We start from the raw sequence: 24,779 nt of genomic DNA, 5'->3' as shown, positions 1-24,779 counted from the left end.
ATCTTAATACATTTTTGCAAGGAAAGATTGAACCTCGGAGGTGCCTACTTCCATGTACCCCGCCACTAAACTTGATTTCGAAAAATGTTTATAGCTATGTTCATTTCTTTACTAAATCTTAATGGACATTTCATGAATTCATTTTGAACTTTCTAATTCTGCAGTTTTAAAATTTCGTGCATCAACGATTAAGTTTCGGTAATACGTAAATTATCATCTACACTGAGAACTGAGTAATTGCTACGGAAAATATTTCTGGTATTGTCGACAGTCGCTATTATTTGAGGAATTTCGCTCATTTGCTTTTCAATATCTTAGCAATTGAAACACGTAATTTGTCACCACGTTTACAAATTCTTCAACCATTTTTCAGCAAAAGGCGAAGAAATTCGTGTGCTTGGACGCACGAGATATCTGGCAAGGCTATAGTTTTCATTTTCTCAATGGCGAACGCACGAATGTGAGTACATGCTTGTATAATCAAAGTTTCCCGATAAAGTTAAATGGTGTCACGTTGTTCGACATGGTTAAAGATACGCTGATCAAAAACTGTGATTGCTGAAAATAAAACAATAAAGGAATATTTTTAAAACGAGAATTATCCAGATTAATTCAGAATGTTGCCATTCTGGCATTTACCACGTTCATGATGCTTACAATAAAGTTCGAAGGGCAAGAAGCCCTTTCCGAAAGTCCTCCAATCCACGGGCGGTAGCAATGCTATCAGGTCTATACGGTTGTCGCGTGGGTGAGTCGGAGTGTCGAATGTACCGTTCTGTAGAAGAGTGAGCAATAGAAGTGCTTATACGTCTTCCAGACAACACAGTTAGTCGGATAAGATTACGTTCATATTGAAGAAAATTGTGAATTTTTAACATTTGTATTAGACTCTAGATTTGTCAAAAAAAAAGGGGGGGGCAGAAGAAAGTATGGAGATTCAACAATGTTTCTCGCGATGTACCTGAGCACGTGTGCCACGTTTGGTCTCGCATACTTTTAAGAGGTTTTTTTTGTTTGTTTTTGTTTTTTGAATTTCGCGCAAAGCTACAAGAGGGCTATCTGCGCTAGCTGTCCCTAATTTAGCAATGTAAGACAAAAGGGAAGGCAGCTAGTTAACCTCATCCACTGCCAACGCTTGGGCTACTATTTTACCAACGAATAGTGGGATTGACCGTCACTTTAGAACGCCCCATGACTGAAAAGGTGAGCACGTTTTGTGTGACTGGAATTTGAACCCACAACCCTCAGATTACGAGTCGACTGGCTTAACCAGCTGGCCATACCGAGCCTAGAGGTTTTGTTTTGAATTTCGCGCAAAACTACACTAGAACTATCTGCACTAGTCGTCCCTAATTTAGCAGTGTAAGACTACAGAAAAGGCAGCTTGTCATCACCACCCACCCATACATGACGAGGATCTAGGTGTAGGTTACAGAGTTGTACCTGGCGTCGTTTTTGTGGTCCTTGTTCTTCTAAGAATCCAACGGCACAACGCTTACAACAATATTCACAATCCTTCTTAAAAGTTAATCTGAGGGTCGCGGGTTCGAAACCGCGTCACGCCAAACATGTTCGTTTTTTTTTAGCCGTGGGGACGTTATAATATGACGGTTAATCCTACTATTCTATGGCAAAATAGTAGTCCAAGTAGCTTTGGGCAAAATTCAAAAAATAAACAATCTTGCTGATCAGCAGTTCAAATAATCATTTAATTAAAAAATCATAAGTGAAAGTTGGTGGCATTCTGGGCTTACAAGAGATGGTATACAGTAAAATGTCTCCAGAATGCTATGTTGAAACCAACCGATTATTACATCGTCGGTATATTTTGTTAGTTGAAAATTTATTACAAATCTTTCTCAGCTATAAAGCCAAATTTAGTAGTGATATGTTTGTCTGATGTCTCACGTTAATCGTTCGATCTCTTTGTCTTGTAATAAAATCTTGGCAGTGTGTTTGTGTTTTTCGTATAGCAAAGCTATCTGCTCTGTCCATCGAGGGGAATCGAACCCTTCTTTTTAACGTTGTAAATCTGTAGACTTACTGCTGTCCCAGCGAGTGATGAATCTCAGCAAACCAGTCGAAATTCTCAATACACAGCTTGGTCAAACTGAAGTTATTAAAGTTCTAGAGAAAGTTAATGTTGGATTCAACTGTTAATGACGACCAGTGATTTTGGTAGAAAAGAAAAGGTAGTTCAAGATATATAAAAAAAAACCTTATAAGTAAATGTTAGCTGATTAAACCTTCAGCTCAATTTGTAGAGTATACTTGTCTAATGTGCGAGACGACAAGGATTTGATATTGAAATATTTTGACAGGACTTTACATGAGAAATTAATGTATATGGAAATATGTATGTGCAGAGTCTGACCGACCTTTATTCACACGCAAAACAGGTGTTCTGTTTTGTCAAACTGCTTCAGTTATATTTCTCTTGATGTGTATGTCGTAATAAATATTATTAAAAATTTAATGGTCTGCAAACATTAAAATCTAGTTAATTTTCTCATATGCTTCAATGATGCTCCTTTAATATATTTGAACTATGAACAGCCACTTAGATCAGATGAAGTATACATCCAACCAAAATGCAGTGTTAGACTGTCAGCTGTTTTTCCATCTCAATTTTAGAGATCTGATAACGACACATTTTCGACAAACAAGTGAAGAGAGTGCCTTCGTATAAGACAGCTTTAAGAGCTGGAAAAAGTGTACAGGTGATTCATATAAGAATAACTTAAAACTTAACCACAATAAATCAGAGTGACACGTTGACTGTAAAGGCAGATATGCTGCATACAAAAAGTAAAACGGCGAAAAAATACAGTATCACATCTAATACATAAACAGCATAAAGAAACGATGAGTACAAATCGTTAATACATCAAAACTGTAGCGGATACGGTCAAACTAACAGTGGTCCGAAACACTGCACAAAGGAGACATTGAGACAAATTATGAGGTTAATGAAGTCAATCTCATAACAGTATTGGATCTATTGCAAAAAAATATTCAGAAATGCTGCGATCCAAGCTGGCAGAAGAACAAGCTAATGCGAAGTATAATCATCACACATTACAAAATGCGTTACTTGAAATTATATCAGATATCATTTTAGATGAAACAAGGAAAAAGTAGCAAATGCAAACCTATTCTCCATTTTGGTAGATGAATTCAAAGATTTGTCTAGAAGGGAGCAATTTTAGTTGTTATAAGATATTTCTTCGAATGAGTAATCCATTAAGGATTTACTGGTTTCATGACAGCAGAAAGTTCAAATGCACATGTCCAGGCGGAGCTAGTATAAAGTGTAATTGATATACGAAATTTGACAACTCAGTGCATGTTGATGTCAGTGCAATGAGTGACAAGTGTAGTTGTGTTTAGTAAAGAATAAAAGAGATCATGCTATAGGCTTTATATGTACATTGACTTGCCCATAAGCTGAACTTGGTCATTGTGAATGTTGTCAAATCAGTCATTTTGCAAATGATTTTACTCAACATTGGAAACGAGCTATGTCTTTCTCAGTAGTTCATACGCACATGACAAGTGAATCAAATACCAAAAATACGTGTCCGGCTGACAAATGAGATGAGCCTAAAATTTTACTTTAACACTCCTTGGATAGCCAGATCAGAGCGACTAAAGAATAGAGAGTCATCTGTACAAAGAAGGTTTGTGATAATCCTGTTGGTGGTGGGTTTTTGCATGTTACGGTAAAGCTCTATCACATGTAAAGATAGGTGGAAACATCAAGGCTAGTGGAGAACAAAAAACTGTGCACATAGAGCTCAATGCAAGTTGAGAAAAGCTATTATGTGAAAGAGATAAGTATCCATTAAAAATGCATTTTCAGTGTAGGAAACTTTTAAATTTCAGTATATTTGTAATGAGCTTAGTTATTATTTATATTTTACATATAAAATATTTGCAGTATTCATTATATTATTTTACAAGAACATAAGAAGACAAACAAACATGGTAATAAAGTCCACTCAAGCATATAAAGCATTAAATTACAATCTAAAGCATCACTTTTCTCTTTTGTATTTATATAACCAGATTTTGCAACAAGTTAATAGTACTTGCAACGGTATCAGCCAAATTATTCCAAAAGGTAAAATCTGTAAAGCAATATTTTCAAGGACTGTTTGCATATAATAAGCTTAAAATAAAACTTTATTACTTTTAATGTTGAAGTTTTTTACATTTTGTATATATACATTTCATACTTTTTGCTGTTAATATATGTTTTTAATATTTTCCAAGTTTATTCTTTTAGTTCAGTTTATTGGAGAAGAATGTTAAGAATGAGTTTCTGTTTTTAATATTTTTAGAAAAAGCACAGATATTAGTGGTTTCATCTAAATTGACACTTAGATTTTTCTCAAAATAATTTTGAAATTTTAATTTTCTTATAGTGAAAAGAAAGTCTTCCTTAAGGGATTAAGAAGGTATGGTCTTGGAAATTTGGTGATGTTTGAGAAAGTTGTAAAAACTGGGAATTAAACAGAGATTAAGTAAGTTTGTGTGCATTATGTTGTAAAGCAAAGCTGTATTTAAAATGTTTGTCTCAAAATATTAAAAAATTGCTTTTATGAAAATGTAGGTTTCTCTGTAATTTACGCATGTATCCTCATAAACATGCCAAATGCAAATGGTTCAAATTAGACCTTATACAAATGAACACACCTTTTTTCATGAGAGTAGTACTGATGTCAATGAAATAATACATATTATAACATTGTGTTTATACTTGTGTAATGCTTTAAACATTTAAATTGAAATAATAGTATGTGCTGTTTTAATGACTATCTTTCTATTGAAACATGGAAGAATGTTCAAAAAATATTACAAAACTTACCTCCTCTGCGACTTGCAACTGTTCCATGACTGCTAGGGTTTCTTTGCTTGTCTAAACATTGGTCTGATTTTTTATCACTTGCTCTAGTCCTTTGTATTCCACTCAATTGCTTTTAGCAATATCGATCTTGTGACACTTTCCAACTTTGTCAGTGTGTCTTCTGTCTTTGTACTGTATCTAAGTGTCTTGTTAAGATAATGTTATAACTTTTCTCTACAAAGAGCTGCTGTTGGGTTTCCTAGTATTATGATCATTCAGAGATACTTTGAATGTTACGTGTTTTCTAGTTTATTTTCATAATTTTTTTTTCCTATTGACAAGCTAACTTGTGAATTCTAGGATTATTATATTTGGCATAGAGCCAAATCAGGTCTCTCCCATCCCATATCTGGTATTGTACAATAATCAGAGTGGGAGGAGTCATTCTCAGTTGAGGCTGTTAGATATCTTACTTGTAGTGAAATGGAAACATATATCAGACAAATGTTTTGGGTATTTTCCTGGTTGCTTTTGCTGTACTTTACTTGATGGCTGAAAGATCTGGGAGCAAATATTTAATTCACTCCATTCACAGATTTTGTAACTCATGCTGGAAAGTTTACTTCTCAGTTATGCCAAGGAGCAGTTATGCTTTACCTGACATGTCACAACTTCATGATTTAACCTACCCCCTGCCAGGTGTAAGTATTTTCCAACTCTCAAATAATACATCTACTCCTTGAATTTCAGAGTTTAAAGTGGAGTGTGTGATAAATCTGTTTAAATTGATATATCCTGATGGGACAGGGTAAGTCTAAAAGACTTGCAACCCTCAAATCATTTATCTTTTTCTCTTACCTTTATAGGTGCTCTATTCTACACCTCAGTAACCTACTCAGTGGCATGTGGATGCCCAACAAGGTATACTAAAATATAAATTTGCATCCTGCAGCCAATCAAGTCTGTAATGCTCACTGTTGAGATGGGATGTTCCAAAAGACCACTAGAGGTTGTTCTCATGGTATCTTATTTGTTAAACAAAACCCAATTCAAACCATACCTGCTCATGGACTGTCATGAGCAAACTAGTGTTGGAATAACTGCCCATTTTTCTGGTTTTAGTTTAATAAACCAGGACTGGAAGCCTTTTAAAAGTAAGGTTGCATGCTAAATTATTGCATTGTCTTAAGGTGTTTTGTTCCTCCAACCTCCCAGTGCATTTTACTCCCCTATTATTTAGTAGGGTATGGGAGTTCTTGCCATTTGCTAGTTTTTTAGTTGCTGGGGTCATGGATCAGAGACTTCCTCCTGAGTGTAACCAGTTTTACTCAGTGGAAAGTAGAGCAGTGGTGTTCTGTTGGTGTGAATGGTGTAGATCCGTCTAATGCAGAGTGGATGAGAAATACCTGATACTGTCTGGTTTTGGACTGTAGATAACCCACCATGTATGGTTTTTATCACTTCAGTCATACTGCACCATCTTGCACGTCCATTTCCATTACTTGGGTTTTGGACTGTGCATAATTTTCCCTGAACTTAGAGAAGCATATCTTTATTTTGAGTAGAGAATATCCTTGTACATAAGGGATGCAGTCTGTCATGGGTGTGCCCCTACATGTTTCCATTGTAGAGGGTGTCACAGTTCATGAGTTCCCTTTGGGTACATTCCAAAGAGGATGCTTGTTTAGATAACTTTTGCACCTCTCCTTCCACCTTTTCATTGTTTATTGTTATTATATGAGTAAGGGTAAGATATTATATAATCAGTTAACATTTTCCAACACTGAAAATATATTTCTAATAGATATTCTCTGTGCTTCCATCCTCCCTTCTTTCTGTGCACCTCTACTTGCCTAGTCTCAGTGCATAGAGAAGGAAAAGATATTATCTCAGTAGAGGTAAGTACCTATCAGAAATGTATTTTTGGTGTTGGAACATGCCAATTTCACTCGTACTGTAAATAATTTTATAGAAATGTTTATTTTCAAGTTATCATTTTATGTCTGATTTCAAATGTAAGAATATTTTAAAACCCAGCACATACATGTAAGAAAAATTTCTTTTCAAGAGAATATTCTATACTAGGAAATAACTTGCTAAATAAAAGTACAAATGTTGCTATTTGATTATATAAATTTTTCCCAAATGTTTAAAAATGTTATGTGTATAGTCTATTATTGCATCACATTATCATTTATTAAAACTGTGATATTTCATTTCTTATGTAGTTGTATTTCAGTTTGAATTCTAGAAATGTAAATTAATTGTAACCAGTGCATAACAATATCTGAAATTAATAGAACCTTGATATAGTAAATTAACTGTGTTGTAAATAACAAAACTGGGAGGCCTGTACAAAGTTGGCATGTTAGCTTTGAGTAGTTTAAAAAGAGTCAGTTTGTATTTGCTTGCTATGATTATATTTTGTAAATTTTTCTTGATCATTTTCTCAGATTTATTGACTTAGTGTCTTATGTTTTCAGTCTTGTAATATTATCAGCATTTTAACCAACATACCTGTCTGTTTCAAAAGTGTTTGACTTAGAAGGTCAGTGGCTTCATCATTGTACAAAAGGAAAAACATCTGAATAAAATTAAAAAAATTGTATAGTAATATCTCGACCAGACTACGTCTACTATAACCATTGCTGGTGAGGTCCTTTTCCAAGTAATATGATTCTTCAAGCTGGCTAACACACTAGTGTTTGAAATACTGTTTTTATTAACAAACTACTTTACAAGAACTGTTACAGTGTGAACTTGATTAGGTTAGGGAAGTGTAACTTTTCATCAGTTTTATTTTTCACAAAACTCCAGAATTGATGGAAATTAGATCCTATGTTCAGAAATGGAAAATGCGAGCTGTGAGGGAAAAATAAAATGAATGATCAATCACAAATTGAAGGAAAACAAGCTCCAATAGAATCCTGGGGAGATATTGTGAAAAGAATGTTCATATTTTCTTCCGTAACAATGATTACTCAAGATCATAGCAGAAGTAAGTTCCTTGAGTATTGAAGCAATACAGTATGGTTACAAAGAAAATCTTGCATTCAAAGTGATTATATTTTAGAAATCATGTTTCACCAGAAGCAAGTTAAAAGTTGTAAGTTCAATCACATAGACCTGAAAGCCTTTATGAGTTTCAATTCAAATTCTTAACAAATGTGACAAAAAATTTCTGAACATCTTTGGCGGAGAAATTTCTGGAGATTGAAGACTGTTTTATATCTTTCTTATCTCACTTGTTATCTGAATTTTTCTTTCAATGATAGAACTTGTAAGAATCTCATGATAGTTCCTTTGTCAAAGTTTTGGTTCCATGATGGGAGTTTTAAAATTTACCTGTCCTTGATTCATTCATCTTTCATTTTGTTGTTTTGGAATGATTTATAGCTTTTAGCTCTCTCTTTATGGTCTGTCTTTACCTCTCTGTCTTCACACACACAAACTGTTAACTAATCTTCCACATAGCATTGATTGCCTTAATTATGTGGTTGATTAGCAGGTTTTTGCTCAGTACGTGGTTTACACTGAATTTCACCAACACTTAGCTGGAAGAGTTTGTTTATGATTCTAAGTTTCATCTTTTATGTTTTCAGTCTTTTGTTAATCTGTGTCTTTTGTATAGACATTCTATCATGTAACTTCTATAACTTTGTAGATAACCTCTTTTCCTCTATCTCCTTTGGGTTCTGAATCTTTTCAACAATACCAGTGTCCAGAAAAGTGTTTATATACTTATGGAGTTGGCGTTATCTTCATAAATTTGTCTTTCTGCATAACAAAGAACTCTTACCCTTTTTCACACTGTTGTGTAAATTCCTACACATGCTATAAGTCTAGAATAAAGCTCTCACTTCACTGTGTGTCAGTGAGTAGTATGCTGGTATGTGATTTAATTACCATTAGACTATAGCCGTCCACTAATAGGAAGGCAAGATGCACAGTAATCCTCATGAGCTCTGACTCTTGAACACTAACTCGTTTTTTATGATTCGTGTTTTACATGATATTTTTGATTTTCAGAAACAACAAAAAATGTTTAATTGATCGGTTAGAACTTTTATTTAAATTATCTTAAATTTTTCTTTTAACCCTCTTCCTTCAGGTAGGTAAAAGTACACGACCTTTTAGACTTACATTCACAATTTAATTAAACTACTTTATTAACATTATATACAAATAATCTTGGCATGAAAACATAGTCAGTGAATCAAATTTTAATATCTTGTAAATATTAAGTTCTTGTTTATATAACAAAATATTTACAAAAGCCTTAATTTTCCCTGGTATGAAAATTGTGACATTATTCTCCAAGTATTCCCTCTTTTTTAATTATTTGCTACAACTCTTGAGAAGTACAAAGTTGCACATATATTTCTCATTATAATCCAGATATTACTAAGGTAAAGTCTATTTTTATAGCCTTTAATCTTATTTGCATATGGAGCCACAAGATACAAAACCAGACATAGTTCCCATGCACACCTACTGCATTCTCTCTTTTACAAATTTCCAGTAACTCTCTCCTGCTGATATTTTATACCCAATTATTATAATCAATGGAAAGCCAAAAAAGTGATGTATTATATTGTTTACTGTACAGAGCATTGTGTGTTTCAAGCTCCTTTCCATCAAGATAGTTCTGCAAACTTCAGAATACATGATAATCGGATGGGACAAGGTCTGGAGAATAAGTAGGATGTGGAAGTTTTTTTTCAGTCTAGCTCTTCAATCTTTGCAGATGTGATCCTTGTTGTATGGGGCCATGTATTATCCTGGTATAACACAACACCTTTACGACTGATTACAGCAATATTCAGTGTAACATTCAAGTGCTCTAACTGTTGACAACAGAAGTCTGATGTAATCATTACATTGAGTGGCAGCAACTCAAAGTGGATGGATCCCACCAAATGCTTAACAAGACTTTCCTATGGTGTAGGCCCATTTTGGGCTGCACTTTAACCAATTTACCTGTACTGAGCCATTTTCTGCAGTGCTTAACATTCTTATAAAATAATCATTTTTCATCTCCAGGCACTAACCTTTCCAAAAAAGGTGAGTTACATTCATGAGATTGCAGATAAGTGCAAATGTCCACTCTTGTTCTAAGGTTGGCTTTTGTCAAATCATGGGGGACCCATTTTTTAAGCTTTGACATCTTTCCAAGCTGTTGCAGATGATAGTAAACTGTTGAATGGGTTGAATTAAATTTCCGTGCTAGTTCTTCAACTGTTACAGCACAGTCTTTATCAAGTGCAGCCTGCAGCGAGTTATCATTAAACTCAACAGGACAAACTGAACTTTTGAAACCATCTTCAACATTTTATTTCATTGAGACTCCACCATAAGCATCTTGCATGTTTCATGTAGTTTCTGCTGTACTATTGCCTTTTTTACACTTGTAAAGCATTATATTACTTTTCTTTCCTTTTTAGTGCTTTTTTTGGGTATTTTTTAAATGTCTCAGTTTGTATTGATGCTGCTCTTCATCTGTTCTACCTTTAGTAAATTACCTTTTGGACCAGAGGACCACAACAGGTTTTTTCATTACATATGGCCTTGTTGGTCCCTTCATCTACTTTTCTTTGTTCTTTTGTTACTGTATGGTTTGTCTTCTTTGAGGGTTAGCCATTTCAGGTCCTTGAGATGAGTTGTTTCTGAAGCAACCCCTTGGCTCCAGTTTTGTAGGAGCTTTGTTCTCCAACTCTTTTTTCTGATGAATCGCCTTTTCTATGCCTGTTCAGTTCCTCAGGACTTTCTCAGAGGTTTTGCTAAACTTTTACTCTCCCTCTCACCTGTGTAAAAATCCTTGAGACAATTCCTCATCCCCACCATGAGGTTGTACTTTCATCCTTTTATTATTCCCACAAAGTTGGAAAATTGTTGGCCAAACATCATCCTATCTTATTTGATTCAGCTTTGGTTTTTCCTGTTTCTGATGGGCAGTTTCTCACTCTACAGATACTCTTCCTTGTGATGGATGACCAGTCCTGGTTTTCAGACATTTCCTCCACATCATGATTTTGCTTCATTTGGTTTATCTTCTGTGGGTGAAATATTTAGTTTTCAGTTCCTCCCTTCTGTGTTGGTTCCATCCTCTCCTTTATTCATTGTCTCATTCCAATTGCCTATATTCACTCATCATCGTGGCTCTAATTTGAATTGTTTACGTTTCTGCATTGTTTTTTTTCATAATGACCTCATTCAAACATTATGTATTATTAAGATCATAGAACACACTAAGTGTCCAGTGTTTGCTCAAAAGAAATATTTGCTGAAAATTCACAGAAAGTGGAGAGAAGTACTAAAAGTATTAAGCTCTTCTGTTGAGGCTTTGTGCATAATTATTCATTGATTTCTATGGGTGCACACACACACATATTATAAATATATATTCCAGGCTATTCAACATTTGACAAAAATATGAAGGACAGCACTAGGTGTGTGTCTGCTGTCTTTAGTCATGGTAATCCGTGGTGCTGTCTCTCAGTGTGACATCTAATTGCAGATGTATGTGCCTGTTAACAATGATTCATGTATCCCTCCTGTGTTTTCCCCCATGCAAGTTCCATTTCCCTCAAATTCTTCTAGTGGAGTTGGGGAACTTGACATAGAGTTCCTCATTAAATGGAATACCAATATTCCAATACTAAGTGGACACATCCTTTGCTTGGAAAGTAGGATTGGGGTGTTACCTGATATTGTACTTCAGGTATCTGCTGTTTTATGAAGTAAGTTGATTATAACAAGATGGATGAGTCATGGGTTTACTTTAGAACGTGGGTCTGTATGCTTTTTCTGTTTAATTTTTTGTAATATCTCATGTAGGTATTCCTCCAATATGGAATGACCTGACATATAGGTCTAGCAACTCTAAACTAAACACTTATGTCCAGCTATCTTCCTGTGAGATTATACATGCTTGAATAATCTGCCATCTCATCAGCTTGTGACATATTAGCACTCACCAAAAGATTCTTATCCACAATCTTTTCCCCTATAACTTCAGCTGCACAAAGAACATTCTCTGCTTGAAATGGATGTGGTTTCTCACTGAGTGCTGCCTCCCATGATTACTTGCATGGAGAGCTATGGTCTAATGATGATTACATTAAAGACTGGTGCAGTATATGTTGATGCACGTAAGGGGATGGGAACTTTGTTCAAGGGTACTGGCATTTGCAGGAACATGCATGATAGTACACATGAGGTAATAGCTCTTTGTAGTAAAAAAAACTGTTAGCTTTAGGATCAGCAATCTTTTTTGATATCTCATTTTAAAATCACTCTTCCAAAGATTTATTCTGTTTCAATTGAATATCAGGATTTCATGTTTTTTCTTAATTGAACTGAGTGAGATGTTATAGTATTCACAAAAACTTTGTTGTGATATATTTCAAAAAGTATAGTTGAACTTGATCTCATTGCCTTTGTTTGCTACAGTTTTTCTATTGTTTTGGCTGTTATCACATCATGCTAGTCTAAACAGGTATTTAGGTCATCCCATGTTCCGTGCCTTAGGGGCAACATTGCACATTTTTGATACTTTACTGGTTTAAAGTTCTAAGTCCATCTTCTGTAGCAGTGGGTACTATGAGTCTTTCTTGGGAAAAAACTTGTTTCTCTGAACCTGCCTATTTTATCTTCATTCTCAAGTAATGGGTAAGATAAGATCAGTTAATTCCACTGTCCAAATCTTATTGCCTCATACTGACTTGCTCCTTAATGATTTTCATTCTTCTTGCCTGTCCCAAAGAAATCCTGTTCCATTACTTTTGATAAATCTTCTGTAATGGCTAGCTGTTATATACAGAATTTGAAGTCTTATTTTTTTCAAACTTGTCTGCATCTTTATTTTTTTCATGTTTCATATACCATTTTCATGATTATGGTTTGTTTTGTTTCAGTTGCAGTCTTCATGTCTTTGTATTCACTGTTTTTTCTTGCTGTTTTATGTGTTTTTCATACATCTTTCTTTGGTACCAAGATGTCATCATCGGATGTAAGCCTGGTATTAATTTGCCTGTCTTTGTTTGAACCTTGTGCATCTTGTTTCCATTCTTCCTCTGAAGATATGTTGTATTTTGTTACTAACTTCAAGATTAAGATGATTTGACATTTTTCAAATTTTTTTCATACTCTTATTTTTTCTTTTAGAAAGGTTCTGTACTGACACCTTAATAGAGTCTTTCTACCAGAGATTTGGGCTGAGATAGTCACAGCTGTTTTTCTTATATTATGTTACCTAGCTTGACTGACCTCAATTCTTCTTTTTTTTTTTTTATGCCTTTTTCTTTTTTGTTGTATTTTTAACTCACCAATAAGGCTGTCTGTTTCTGGTGTGAAAATGTAATATTTCCAAGGAGATCAACATTAGTTTTTATATTTTGCAATGGCTCATGTTCCACAGGTCTTGCTTTATTCATTCCATTGAATTTGTTTGTGCACCTCATATGTCTTGTTTATCAAGGTGTTTCTGACCACCTTAATTGGATTTCAGGTTATATAACATATTTAACATTTGGCTATCTGTGTAAGGTCTCATGGACTCTGCATCTTGTTCTTTACATCATTTAGTATTTTTATTGTTCTTCAGATGGAATCTCTCTTGGGAGTTTTGTATTTCCTACCTAGTATCCTTTATTAACTTTTTACAGGGTTTCTGAAATTCTGAATAATTTTGACTACATATACAGCACAGAACAAGAAAGGTAGAATAATTAAGTACAGTCTCTTTTTATCCATTGAGAACCTTTATTTATATTCATTCATCCAGTCGAAAGTCTCTTATTTTCTCTAGTGTATGTTTTTTTCGTACGCAACCCCCAGTTATTTCTGTAGCACTTTAAAATCACCCAGTTTACAAATCAAGAGGTGTGTACAGTTTTGAAATTATTTAATTATATATATAATGAGATAACAAGATTGAAGTATGTCCTTTTATAACATATGTCTGAGTTGTTCCCCCCAAGAATATACAACTGCATTATTGATATATCTTCCTCTAACCTATTTTATGTCACTACCATTGTTGGCTTCACAGGTTTAACATAACATTACTCCTAACAAAATCACTCCTTTGATTAAATTAAATGATTTCATGAATGTGTGTTCTTTAGAGCCTGTCTTTTTATTTGCACTAATTTTTGTTCCTCAAATCTGCAAATTTTCTTGTTCTGAATTGTACTTCAGCTTCATTTGGTGATATATTTCTTGTAGTCTAATTTATTATGTTCCTGTGTTGTAGCTTTTGGTTTTATACTTTTCAGTTTCTTTTTTATGTTTATTTGTTCCCATCTACTTTAACATTGTGAGTATTCTAAATCTAAAAAACTTCAAATTTGGGTCTATTTAATTCAAATTTTACATCTTTATAATTCAAACAACTTTCAAGTAGATACTACTCTCAAAACCCTTCTGTTGAACATCCCCACAAATGAATTGTCATCATAACTACAAGCTTAAGTAAATATTCTGTTTATGTGTGTGTGTGTGTGTACTAAGCATGCAGTGCTTTCTAAAAGCTTGCCAAATTTCATAAAGATACACATATCACATTAAAAGTTAGAGTATGGATACTTTCATATTGGTTATATGGTTAGTCAGAATTACCAAACCTATATCAAGAGAGTTAGTTAAATTGTAATGTCCCACCACAAGTATTTATGTATTATGAATCAGTTTTCATAAAGAAAATCCTTACTCATCTTTAGTTAAGTTACAGCAACAAATATTGCATTGTAATAACTTGAGTTTTGCGAAAATTAATTTTTTCCACAGTTACATTAAAATGAATATCTTTAAATGATTTTTATAACTAATGTGTAATTCAAATATATTCATCTTTCATAGTTTTGATATAACTTTTTCCCACCAGCCATAATGCAAAATGGCTGGTGCTTTGATCTTATTATCATTACATTTCTCTTTCAATTTATCAAAACTTTTACAACAGTTTCAGTTAAAAGTTCATGTTATCCATGTGTGTTTTAAAGATAAACAGCTTACGATTATATTGTGTATTTCTTTTATATTCTGTAGGTGCTTAAAGCTGCAAAAACTGAGGAACATCATGAAACACCAAAAAAAGACAGTGAACCAGACTTTCGGAGACTGTACAGTTACTTAGTGAATCTGTTGGAGAGTAATATCCCTCCTGACTTACCACCTGCAGAGAGTGAAGTTATAATTATACTTCTTAAAGATCTTGCTCAAGTGGTAAAATATCCTCTTTTACAGGAAGAAAAAGAATTCCTGAGAAGTAAGTTATGTAGTAAATTAGAAAATATAAATGTTGTATAACGAGTTAATGATTTTTGTTTTTTTCAAATCCTGATTTCCAAAAAATGAAAATGCCTTGTTAAAAGAAATTCTTTTAATCTTGTGCTTGTGGAGTTGGGCAGTTAGATTGAACTGTTAATGTGTAATTTTATGCATGTAATAATTGCAAATATACTTTGGGCATCTTCATAAAATTATGTAAGTTATTAGTAAACATTACAAATATGGTGTACACAGAAAATCCAAACTTAGTTATAGAATATTTTTCTAAAAATTTGTCTGTAATGCTACCAATTCAGAGTGATTCAGGCATTAACTAGTCTTGTGTGCAAACTGAATTTCATGTTAACTGTTTTGAAATGGGTCATGGGTCAAAGGCCATGTCATTGTTTTTGTTGACCAACATTCAAAATTTTATTGAACTACTATTTTATGAATTTATCTCCTTAAGTTTAGTATCAAACTGTACATTATAATTCAGATTTTCATATTAAATATTATTTAATTTCTTAATTAAAAATTAAACATTAAAGTTCAATTTTTGTGTTTTATGTGGTATGTTGAAAACAGCACTGGTTCAAGTTAGATGTTTGTGATATCAAAATACAAAGTCTGTAGTCTTGTATGAATTAGGAATTCAAATTACCAATATTAAAAAGCTAGAATATAAAATAAAGACCTTTTATCTTTTCTCTTTGCTGAGAAAACTCAAAATCTAGTGAATCAAACACGGTGGCCCCCACTCACCTCTTTCCATATTTTGAAATAGTCCCTAAAATACACTTACTTCTATATGTGAATTGAATAATCAATTAAACACTAAAAATATTTTAGTGATTTTCTCAACAATTTTCAAATGTAATGGCGTCCTCTCTTTTTCTCTAAATGTAATGTGACTATTTTACCAAATACTAATCTACTAAAATGCAGCCAATGTTACTCTGGCCACCAAATGTCGACTTTAAACTACTTTTCCCATGTTATTTCCAAACAATGTATTCATATACATACATAAATATTACATATAAGGCGATGGACAGAAAAAAGTGACTCCCTTTGAAAATGTTAATTTGTTGTATTTTTTTAGATAACCATTGGACATTTCCCCCACTGCTTACCCCATTTGCTAGGGACATTTCAGGCACTGCTTACCCCATTTGCTAGGGACATATCTGACACTGCTTACTGACCTGCTTTTGCTAGGGACATTTCCCTAGTGCTAATCCCATTGCTAGGGACATTTTCCCCAGTACTTACCACCATAGCTAGGGACATTTACTACACTTCTTACCACCAGTTGCAAGGGACATTTCCCCTGTGTTTATTCCCTGTTCCTAGGGACATTTCCTCCACTGTTTACCACAGTTGCGATGGAAAGTTACCCCAATGCTTACCCCCGTTGCTAAGGACATTCTTCCCACTGCTTCAATCCCATTGCTCGGGACATTTCCCCCAGTGATTACCCCGTTACTATGGACTTTTCCCCCACTGCTTACCACCCGTTGCTAGGGACATTTCCCCCACTATTTACCCCAGTTCCTGAGGACATTTCCCTAAGAGCTTACCCCCATTGCTAGGGACCTTTACCCCACTTCTTTCCCCCGTTTCTAGGTACATTTCCCCCAGTTCTTACCAGCGTTGCTAGGGACATTTCCCTCACTTCTTACCACCCGATGCAAGGGACAATTCCTACACTGTTTACCACCATTGCTAGGGACATTTCTCCCACTGCTTACCCCCCGTTGCTAGGGACATTTTGGACACTGCTTACACCAGTTCATAGGGATTTTTCCCCCACTACTTACCCCATTGATACGGACATTTACCATACTAATTTCCCCCCGTTGCTAGGGTCACTTCCTTCACTGTTTACCCCCATTGAAAGGCACATTCCCCGACTCAATACACCCGGTTACTAGGGACATTTTCCCCACTGCTTACCCCCGTTGCTAAGGACATTTCCCAAGTGCTTACCCCCGTTGCTGGGGACATTTCTTGCACTGCTTACTCCGGTTACTAGAGACATTGCCTTCACTCATTACCCCCCTGCTAGGGACATTTCCGATTATGCTTAACCACATTACAAGGAACATTTCCCACACTTCTTATCCCATTGCTACGGACATTTCCCTTACTGTTTACTCTTGTTGCTAGGGGCATTTCCGACTCTTCTTACACCCGTTGCTAGGGACATTTCGGACACTGTTTACCCCATTTGCAAGGGACATATCCGACACTGCTTACCTTGGTTGCTAGGGACATTTCCCCCACTGCTTACCGAAGTTCCTAAGGACATTTCCCCAAGACCTTACCCCCGTTGCTAGGGAACTTTACCCCACTTCTTTCCCCCGTTACTAGGTACATTTCCCCCAGTTCTTACCACCGTTGCTAGGGACATTTCCGCCACTTCTTACCACCCATTGCTAGGGACTTTTCCCCCAGTGGTTACCCCCATTGCTAGGGACATTTCCCGCACTGCTTAACATCCGTTGCTAGAAACATTTCCCCCACTGTTTACCCCAGTTGCAAAGAACATTTCCCTAAGAGCTTACCCCTGTTGCTTGGGACCTTTACCCCACTTCTTTCCCCCGTTACTAGGTACATTTCCCTCAGTTCTTACCACCGTTGCTAGAAATATTTCCCTCACTTCTTACCACCCGTTGCTAGGGACATTTCATCCACTGCTTACCCTTGTTGCAAAGGACATTTCCCCTACTGCTTACCCCCGTTGCTAGGGACATTTTCCACACTGCTTACCCCCGTTGCTGGGGACATTTTCCACACTGCTTACCCCCGTTGCTGGGGACATTTCTGGCACTGCTTACCCCGATTACTAGAGACATTTCCTACACTCCTTACCCCTGCTAGGGACATTTCCGATTCTGCTTACCCCCATTGCTAGGAACATTTCCCCCACTTCTTACCACCCGTTGCTAGGGACATTTCCGCCACTTCTTACCACCCATTGCTAGGGACTTTTCCCCCAGTGGTTACCCCCATTGCTAGGGACATTTCCCGCACTGCTTAACATCCGTTGCTAGAAACATTTCCCCCACTGTTTACCCCAGTTGCAAAGAACATTTCCCAAGTGCTTACCCCCGTTGCTGGGGACATTTCCCAACCTGTTTTCCCCGTTGCTAGAAAATTAACCCCACTGCTTATCACCGTTTCTAGGGACATTTCGGACACTGCTTACCCCATTTGCTAGGGACATATCCGACACTGCTTACCCTGGTTGCTAGGGACATTTCCCCCAGTGCTTACTACCCATTGCTAGGGACATTTCCCTAAGAGCTTACCCCTGTTGCTAGGGACCTTTACCCCACTTGTTTCCCCTGTTACAAGGTACATTTCGTCCAATTCTTACCACTCATTGCTAAGGACATTTCCTACACTCTTAACCCCCTTGCTAGGGACCTTTATCCCGTTTCTTTCCCCTGTTACTAGGTATATTTCCTCCAGTTCTTACCCCGTTGCTGGGGAAATTAACCCCACTGCTTACCCCGTTGCTAGGACATTTTCCCCACTGCTTACCGCCGTTGCTAGGGACATTTCGAACACTGCTTACCCCCTGTTGAGAGGCACATTGCCTGACTGAATACACCCAGTTGCTAGACATTTTCCCCACTGATAACCCCCGTTGCTAAGGATATTTCCGAAGTGCTTACCCCCGTTGCTAAGGACATTTCCCAAGTTCTTACCAACGTTGCTGGGGAAATTGGTTGCACTTGTTACCCCGGTTACTAGAGGCATTTCCTACACTCATTACCCCCCTGCTAGGAACATTTCCCACACTTCTTATCCCGTTGCTACGGACATTTCCCTTACTGTTTAGGGAGATTTCCCACACTGCTTACCTCTGTTGCCAGGAAGATTTACCCTACTGCTTACCTCCGTTTCTAGGGTCATTTCGGTAACTGCTTACCCCGATAATAGAAACATTTCCGACACTGCTTACACCGCGTTGCTGGGGACATTTCTGCCACTGCTTGCCCTCGTTGCTCGAGACATTTCCCCCTCTACCCTCACCAGTTGCTAGGGACATTTCCTCCACTTCTTACCACCCGTTGCTAGGGTCATTTCCCCTGTGTTTATTCCTTGTTGCTAAGGACATGTCCCTAAGAGCTTACCCCCATTGCTAGGGACCTTTACCCCACTTCTTTACCCCGTTATTAGGTACATTTTCCCCAGTTCTTACCACTGTTGCTAGGGACATTTCCTACACTGTTTACCACCACTGCTAGGGACTTTTCCTCCACTGTTTACCCCAGTTGCCAAGGACATTTCCCCAAAAGCTTACCTGCATTGCTAGGTACATTTCCTCCAGTTCTTACCACCATTGCTAGGGACAATTTCCCCTACTGCTTACCCCCGTTACTAGGGACATTTTGGGCACTGCTTACACCAGTTCTTAGGGATTTTTCCCCCACTGCTTACCCCATTGCTAGGGACATTTTCCTTACTACTTTCCTCCTGTTGCTAGGAAAATTTCCTTCACTATTTACCCCGTTGAGAGACACATTCCTCGACTGAATACACCCGGTTGCTAGGGACATTTTCCCCACTGCTTACCCCCATTGCTAAGGATATTTCCCAAGTGCTACCCCCGTTGCTGGGGATATTTCTTGCACTGCTTACCCCGGTTAGTAGAGACATTTCTTACACTCCTTACCCCCTTGCTAGGGACATTTCCGATTCTGCTTACCCCCATTACTAGGAACATTTCCCACACTTCTTACCCTGTTGCTAGGGACAATTCACTTACTGTTTACCCTTGTTGCTAGGGACTTTTCCAACACTTCTTACACCCGTTGATAGGGACGTTTCCCCACTGTTTATCCCCGTTAAAGGGACATTTTCCCTACTGAATATACCACGTTACTAGGAAAATATCCCCCACTGCTTACCTCACGTTGCTAGGGACATTTACCCCAATGCTTACCCCTGATTTTAGGGAGATTTCCCACACTGCTTACATCCGTTGCCAGGAAGATTTCCCCTACTGATTACCTCCGTTACTAGGGACATTTCGGACACTGCTTACCCCGTTAATAGAAACATTTCCGACACTGCTTACACCGCGTTGCTGGGGACATTTCGGCCTATCCTTGCCCCCGTTGTTCGAGACATTTCCCCACTTCTTACCACCATTGCTAAAGAAATTTCCCCCTCTACCCTCACCCGTTGCTTGGGATATTTCTCCCACTACTAACCACCCGTTGTTAAGGACACTTCCACCATTGCTCACCCACGTTCCAAGATACATTTTTCCCACTGCTTACTCCTGTTGCTAGGAACATTTCCTTTACTGCTTACACCCGTTACTCGGGTCATTTCACACATTGTTTACCCCCGTTGCTAGGGACATTTCCCCCACTTCTTACCCCCATTGCTAGGGACATTTCGGACACTGCTTACACCTGTTGCTAGGGACATTTCTCCCACTGCTTACCCCTGCCTTGGGACATTTACCTTACTGTTTACCTCTATTGCTAGGGAAATTTCTTCCTCTACTTGCACCCGTTAATAGGGACATTTCCCCCACTGCTTACCCCACGTTGCTAGGACATTTTTCCCATTGATTACTTCCATTGCTAGGGACATTTCCCCACTGAATACACCCCGCTAAAGGGGAAATTTCTCCACTGCTTATACCCGATGCTAAGGACATTTCCACCACTGGTTACCACCATTGCTAGGGACATTTCGGACACTGCTTACCCTCGTTTTTAAAGAAATTTCCCCCACTCGTGTTCATATAACACTTTTTACAAAGAGCAAGAGACACTCATGTTAATATAACAATTGTTACAAAGAACAAGAGAGAAAAATGTTAATATGACACTTGTTACAAAGAACAACAGACACTCATGTTAATGTAACACTTGTTACAAAGAACAACTCGTATATCTAAAACTTGTTACAAAGAACGAGACACACATGTTAATGTAACACTCGTTACAAAGAATACGACACTCATGTTAATGTAACACTTGTTACAAAGAACAAGAAACGTTAATATTAATGTAACACTTGTTACAAAGAACAAGAAACAATCATATTAATATAACACTTGTTTCAAAGAACAAGAGACACTCATGTTAATATAACAATTGTTACAAACAACAAGAGGACAGGAATTTATATAACACTTGTTAGAAAGAAAAAAAGAAACTTGTTAATGCAACACTTGTTACAAAGAACAAGAGAACTTGTGTTAATGCAACACTTGTTACAAAGAACAAGAGAACTTGTGTTAATGCAACACTTGTTACAAAGAACAAGAGAACTTGTGTTAATGTAACACTTATTACAAAGAACAAGAGATCTCGTGTTAATATAACACTTGTTACAAAGAACAAGAAACAATCACGTTATTATAACACTTCATACAAAAAAAGACACACTCGTCTAAATGTAAGATTTATTACAAATAACATGAGAATTCGTGTTAATATAACACTTGTTACAAAGAACAACACTCGTGTTAATAAAACACTTGTTATAAAGAACAATAAAACTCGTGTTAATATAACACTTGTTTCAATAAGCAATAGACACTCATGTTAATATAACACTTATTACAAAGAAAAAGAGACACTTATGTTAATATAACACTTGTTACAAAGTACAAGAGACACTCGTGTTAATGTAATACTTATTACAAAGAACAAGAAAACTCGTGATAATATAACAGTTGTTACAAAGAACAACAGACACTCATGTTAATGTAACACTTGTTAAAAAGAACAAGAAACACGCACGTTATTATAACACTTGTTACAAAGAACAAGAGACCCTGTTTATGTAACACTTGTTACATAGAACAAGAGACACTCGTGTTATTGTAACACTTGTTACATAGAACAAGAGACACTCGGGTTATTGTAACAGTTGTTAAAAAGAACAAGAGACACTCGTATTATTGTAACAGTTGTTAAAAAGAGCAAGAGAACTCGTGTCAATATAACACGTTACCAAGAACATGAGACACTCATGTTAAAGTAACACTTATTACAAAGAAGAGAACTCGTGTTAATATAACACTTTTTACAAAGAGCAAGAGACACTCATTTTAATGTAACACTTATTACAAAGAAGAGAACTCGTGTTAATATAACACTTTTTACAAAGAGCAAGAGACACTCATGTTAATGTAATACTGGTTACAAAGAACAAAAGAAATCGTATTTATATTACACTTGCTAGAAAGAACAAGATACAATGACGTTAATATAACACTTGTTAAAAAGAACAAGATAACTGATGTCAATATAACACTGGTTAACAAGAACAAGAAACACTCAAGTTAATGTGACACTTCATATCAACAACAAAAGACACTAATGTTAAAGTAACACTTATTACAAAGAAGAGAACTCGTGTTAATGTAAAACATGTTACAAAGAACAAGAGATCTCGGGTTAACATAACACTTGCCACAAAGAACAACAGACAATAATTTTAATATAACACTTTTACAAATAACAAGAAAACTCGTGTTAATGTAACACTTGTTAAAAAGAACGAGAAACACTCCTGTTAATGTAATACTTGTTACAAAGAACAATAGACACTCACGTTAATATAACACTTGCTACAAATAACAGGAGAATTCGTGTTAATGTAACATTTCTTACAAAGAACAAGAAACACTCATGTTAATATAACACTTATTGAAAGAACAAGAGAACTGCAGTTAATATCACACTTGCTACAAAGAACAAGAGAACTTGTGTTAATATAGGACTTGTAATAAAGAACAAGACACTCGTGTTAATATAACACTTTTTACAATGAGCAAGAGACACTCATGTTAATGTAATACTTCTTAGAAAGAATAAGAGAACTCGTGTTAGTATAACACTTGTTAGAAAGAACTAGAAACAATGATGTTAATGTAACAGCTGTTAAAAAGAACAAAAGAACTCGTGTTAATATAACACTTGTTACAAAGAATAAGAGAACTCCTATTGATATAACACCTATCACAAAGAACAAGACACTCATGTTAGTCTAACACTTGTTACAAAGAATAAGAAACAATCATGTTAATATAACACTTGTTTGAAAAAACAAGAAACACTTACGTTATTATAACACTTGTCAGAAAGAACAAGAGACCTCGTATTTATGTAACACTTGTTACAAAGAACAAGACACTCACGTTAATGTAACACTTGTTACAAAGAACAAGAGACACACACGTTAATGTAACACTTGTTACAAAGAACAAGAGACACTCACGTTAATGTAACACTTGTTACAAAGAACAAAAGAACACGTGTTTATCTAACACTTGTTACAAAAAACAAGAAACAATCATATTATTCTAACACGTTTCAAAGAACAAGACACTGATGTCAATATAACACTTGTTACAAAGAAAAAAAGACACTCATGTTTATGTAACACATGTTAATAGAACAAGAGACACTCATGTTAATGTAAGACTTGTTACAAAAAACAACACTCACGTTATTATAACACTTGTTACAAAGTACAAGAGACACTCATGTTAGTGTAACACTTATTAAAAGAACAAGAAAACTCTTGTTAATATAACACTTGTTACAAAAAACGAAAAACATTGATGTTAATATAACACTTGTTCCAAAGAACAAAAGACACTCATGTTAATATAACACTTGTTAGAAAGAACAAGAGAACTCGTGTTAATGTAACACTTGTTACAAAGAAAAAGAGACACTCATGTTAATGTAAAACTTGTCAAAAAGAACAAGAGAACTCGTGTTAATATAACAGTTGTTACAAAGAACAAGAGACACTCATGTTTATTTAACACTTTTACAAAGAACAAAAGAACTCGTGTTAATGAAACACTTGTTACAAAGTACAAGACACTGATGTCAATGTAACATTTGTTACAAAGAACAAGAGACACTCGTGTTAATATAACATTTGTTACAAAGAACAAGAGACTCATGTTAATATGACTTATTGCGAAGAACATGACAACTCGTGTTTATATAACTCTTGTTACAAAGACCAAGAGATATGTTAATGTAACACTTGTTACAAAAAAGACACACTCATGTAAATGTAACACTTGTTACAAAGTACAAGAAACACTCACGTTATTATAACATTTGTTACAAAGAACAAGAGAACTCGTGTTTATGTAACACATGTTACAAAGAACAAGAGATACGTTAATATAACACTTGTTACGAAGAACAAGAGACACTCGTGTTAATGTAACACTTGTTAAAAAGAACAAGAGACACTCGTGTTAATGTAACACTTGTTAAAAAGAACAAGAGACACTCGTGTTAATGTAACACTTGTTAAAAACAACAAGATACCTCATGTCAATATAACACTTTTTACAAAGAACAAGAGACACTCATGTTAATGTAACACTTGTTACAAAGAACAACAGACAATAATGTTAATATAACACTTTTACAAATAACAAGAAAACTCGTGTTAATGTAACACTTGTTAAAAAGAAAGAGAAACACTCCTGTTAATGTAACACTTGTTACAAAGAACAAGAGACACTCATGTTAATATAACACTTGTTACAAAGAACAAGAGAATTCGTGTTAATGTAACATTTCTTACAAAGAACAAGAAACACTCATGTTAATATAACACTTATTGAAAGAACAAGAGA

At 35.8% G+C, this 24,779-nt stretch overlaps 1 protein-coding gene across 3 annotated transcripts; it reads left to right on the top strand.

Moving 5' to 3' along the window:
* Nucleotides 1-3,502: 3,502 nt before the first annotated feature.
* LOC143242877 (uncharacterized) lies at nucleotides 3,503-15,793 on the top strand. 3 transcript variants are annotated; one of them, XR_013023359.1, is made up of 3 exons: nucleotides 3,503-3,680; nucleotides 4,428-4,526; nucleotides 14,900-15,793. XR_013023359.1 is itself a non-coding variant. In XM_076486484.1 (2 exons), exons 1-2 carry the CDS (start codon nucleotides 5,398-5,400, stop codon nucleotides 15,158-15,160), a joined length of 414 nt encoding a protein of 137 aa, XP_076342599.1. In that variant the 5' UTR covers nucleotides 5,289-5,397; the 3' UTR covers nucleotides 15,161-15,793. The 3 variants fall into 3 exon arrangements, 1 of the variants encoding a protein (XP_076342599.1); XR_013023358.1 differs by having other exon boundaries at nucleotides 3,503-4,526; XM_076486484.1 differs by lacking the exons at nucleotides 3,503-3,680; nucleotides 4,428-4,526 and adding an exon at nucleotides 5,289-5,550.
* Nucleotides 15,794-24,779: the final 8,986 nt, after the last annotated feature.

This window comes from Tachypleus tridentatus, unplaced genomic scaffold, assembly GCF_004210375.1.
Source record: "Tachypleus tridentatus isolate NWPU-2018 unplaced genomic scaffold, ASM421037v1 Hic_cluster_2, whole genome shotgun sequence".
NCBI classification, from domain to species: Eukaryota; Metazoa; Arthropoda; class Merostomata; order Xiphosura; family Limulidae; genus Tachypleus; species Tachypleus tridentatus.
Note: the sequence above shows the minus strand (reverse complement) of the source record. Positions and strands in the feature narration are given on the sequence as shown.

Excerpts from the sequence above, each read along its gene's own strand:
- LOC143242877 (XM_076486484.1), top strand. The coding sequence starts at position 5,398 with ATGGCTGAAAGATCTGGGAGCAAATATTTAATTCACTCCATTCACAGA. Across the intron at positions 5,551-14,899 it reads TAACCTACCCCCTGCCAGGT|GTGCTTAAAGCTGCAAAAAC; the intron begins GTAAGTATTTTC and ends TATATTCTGTAG.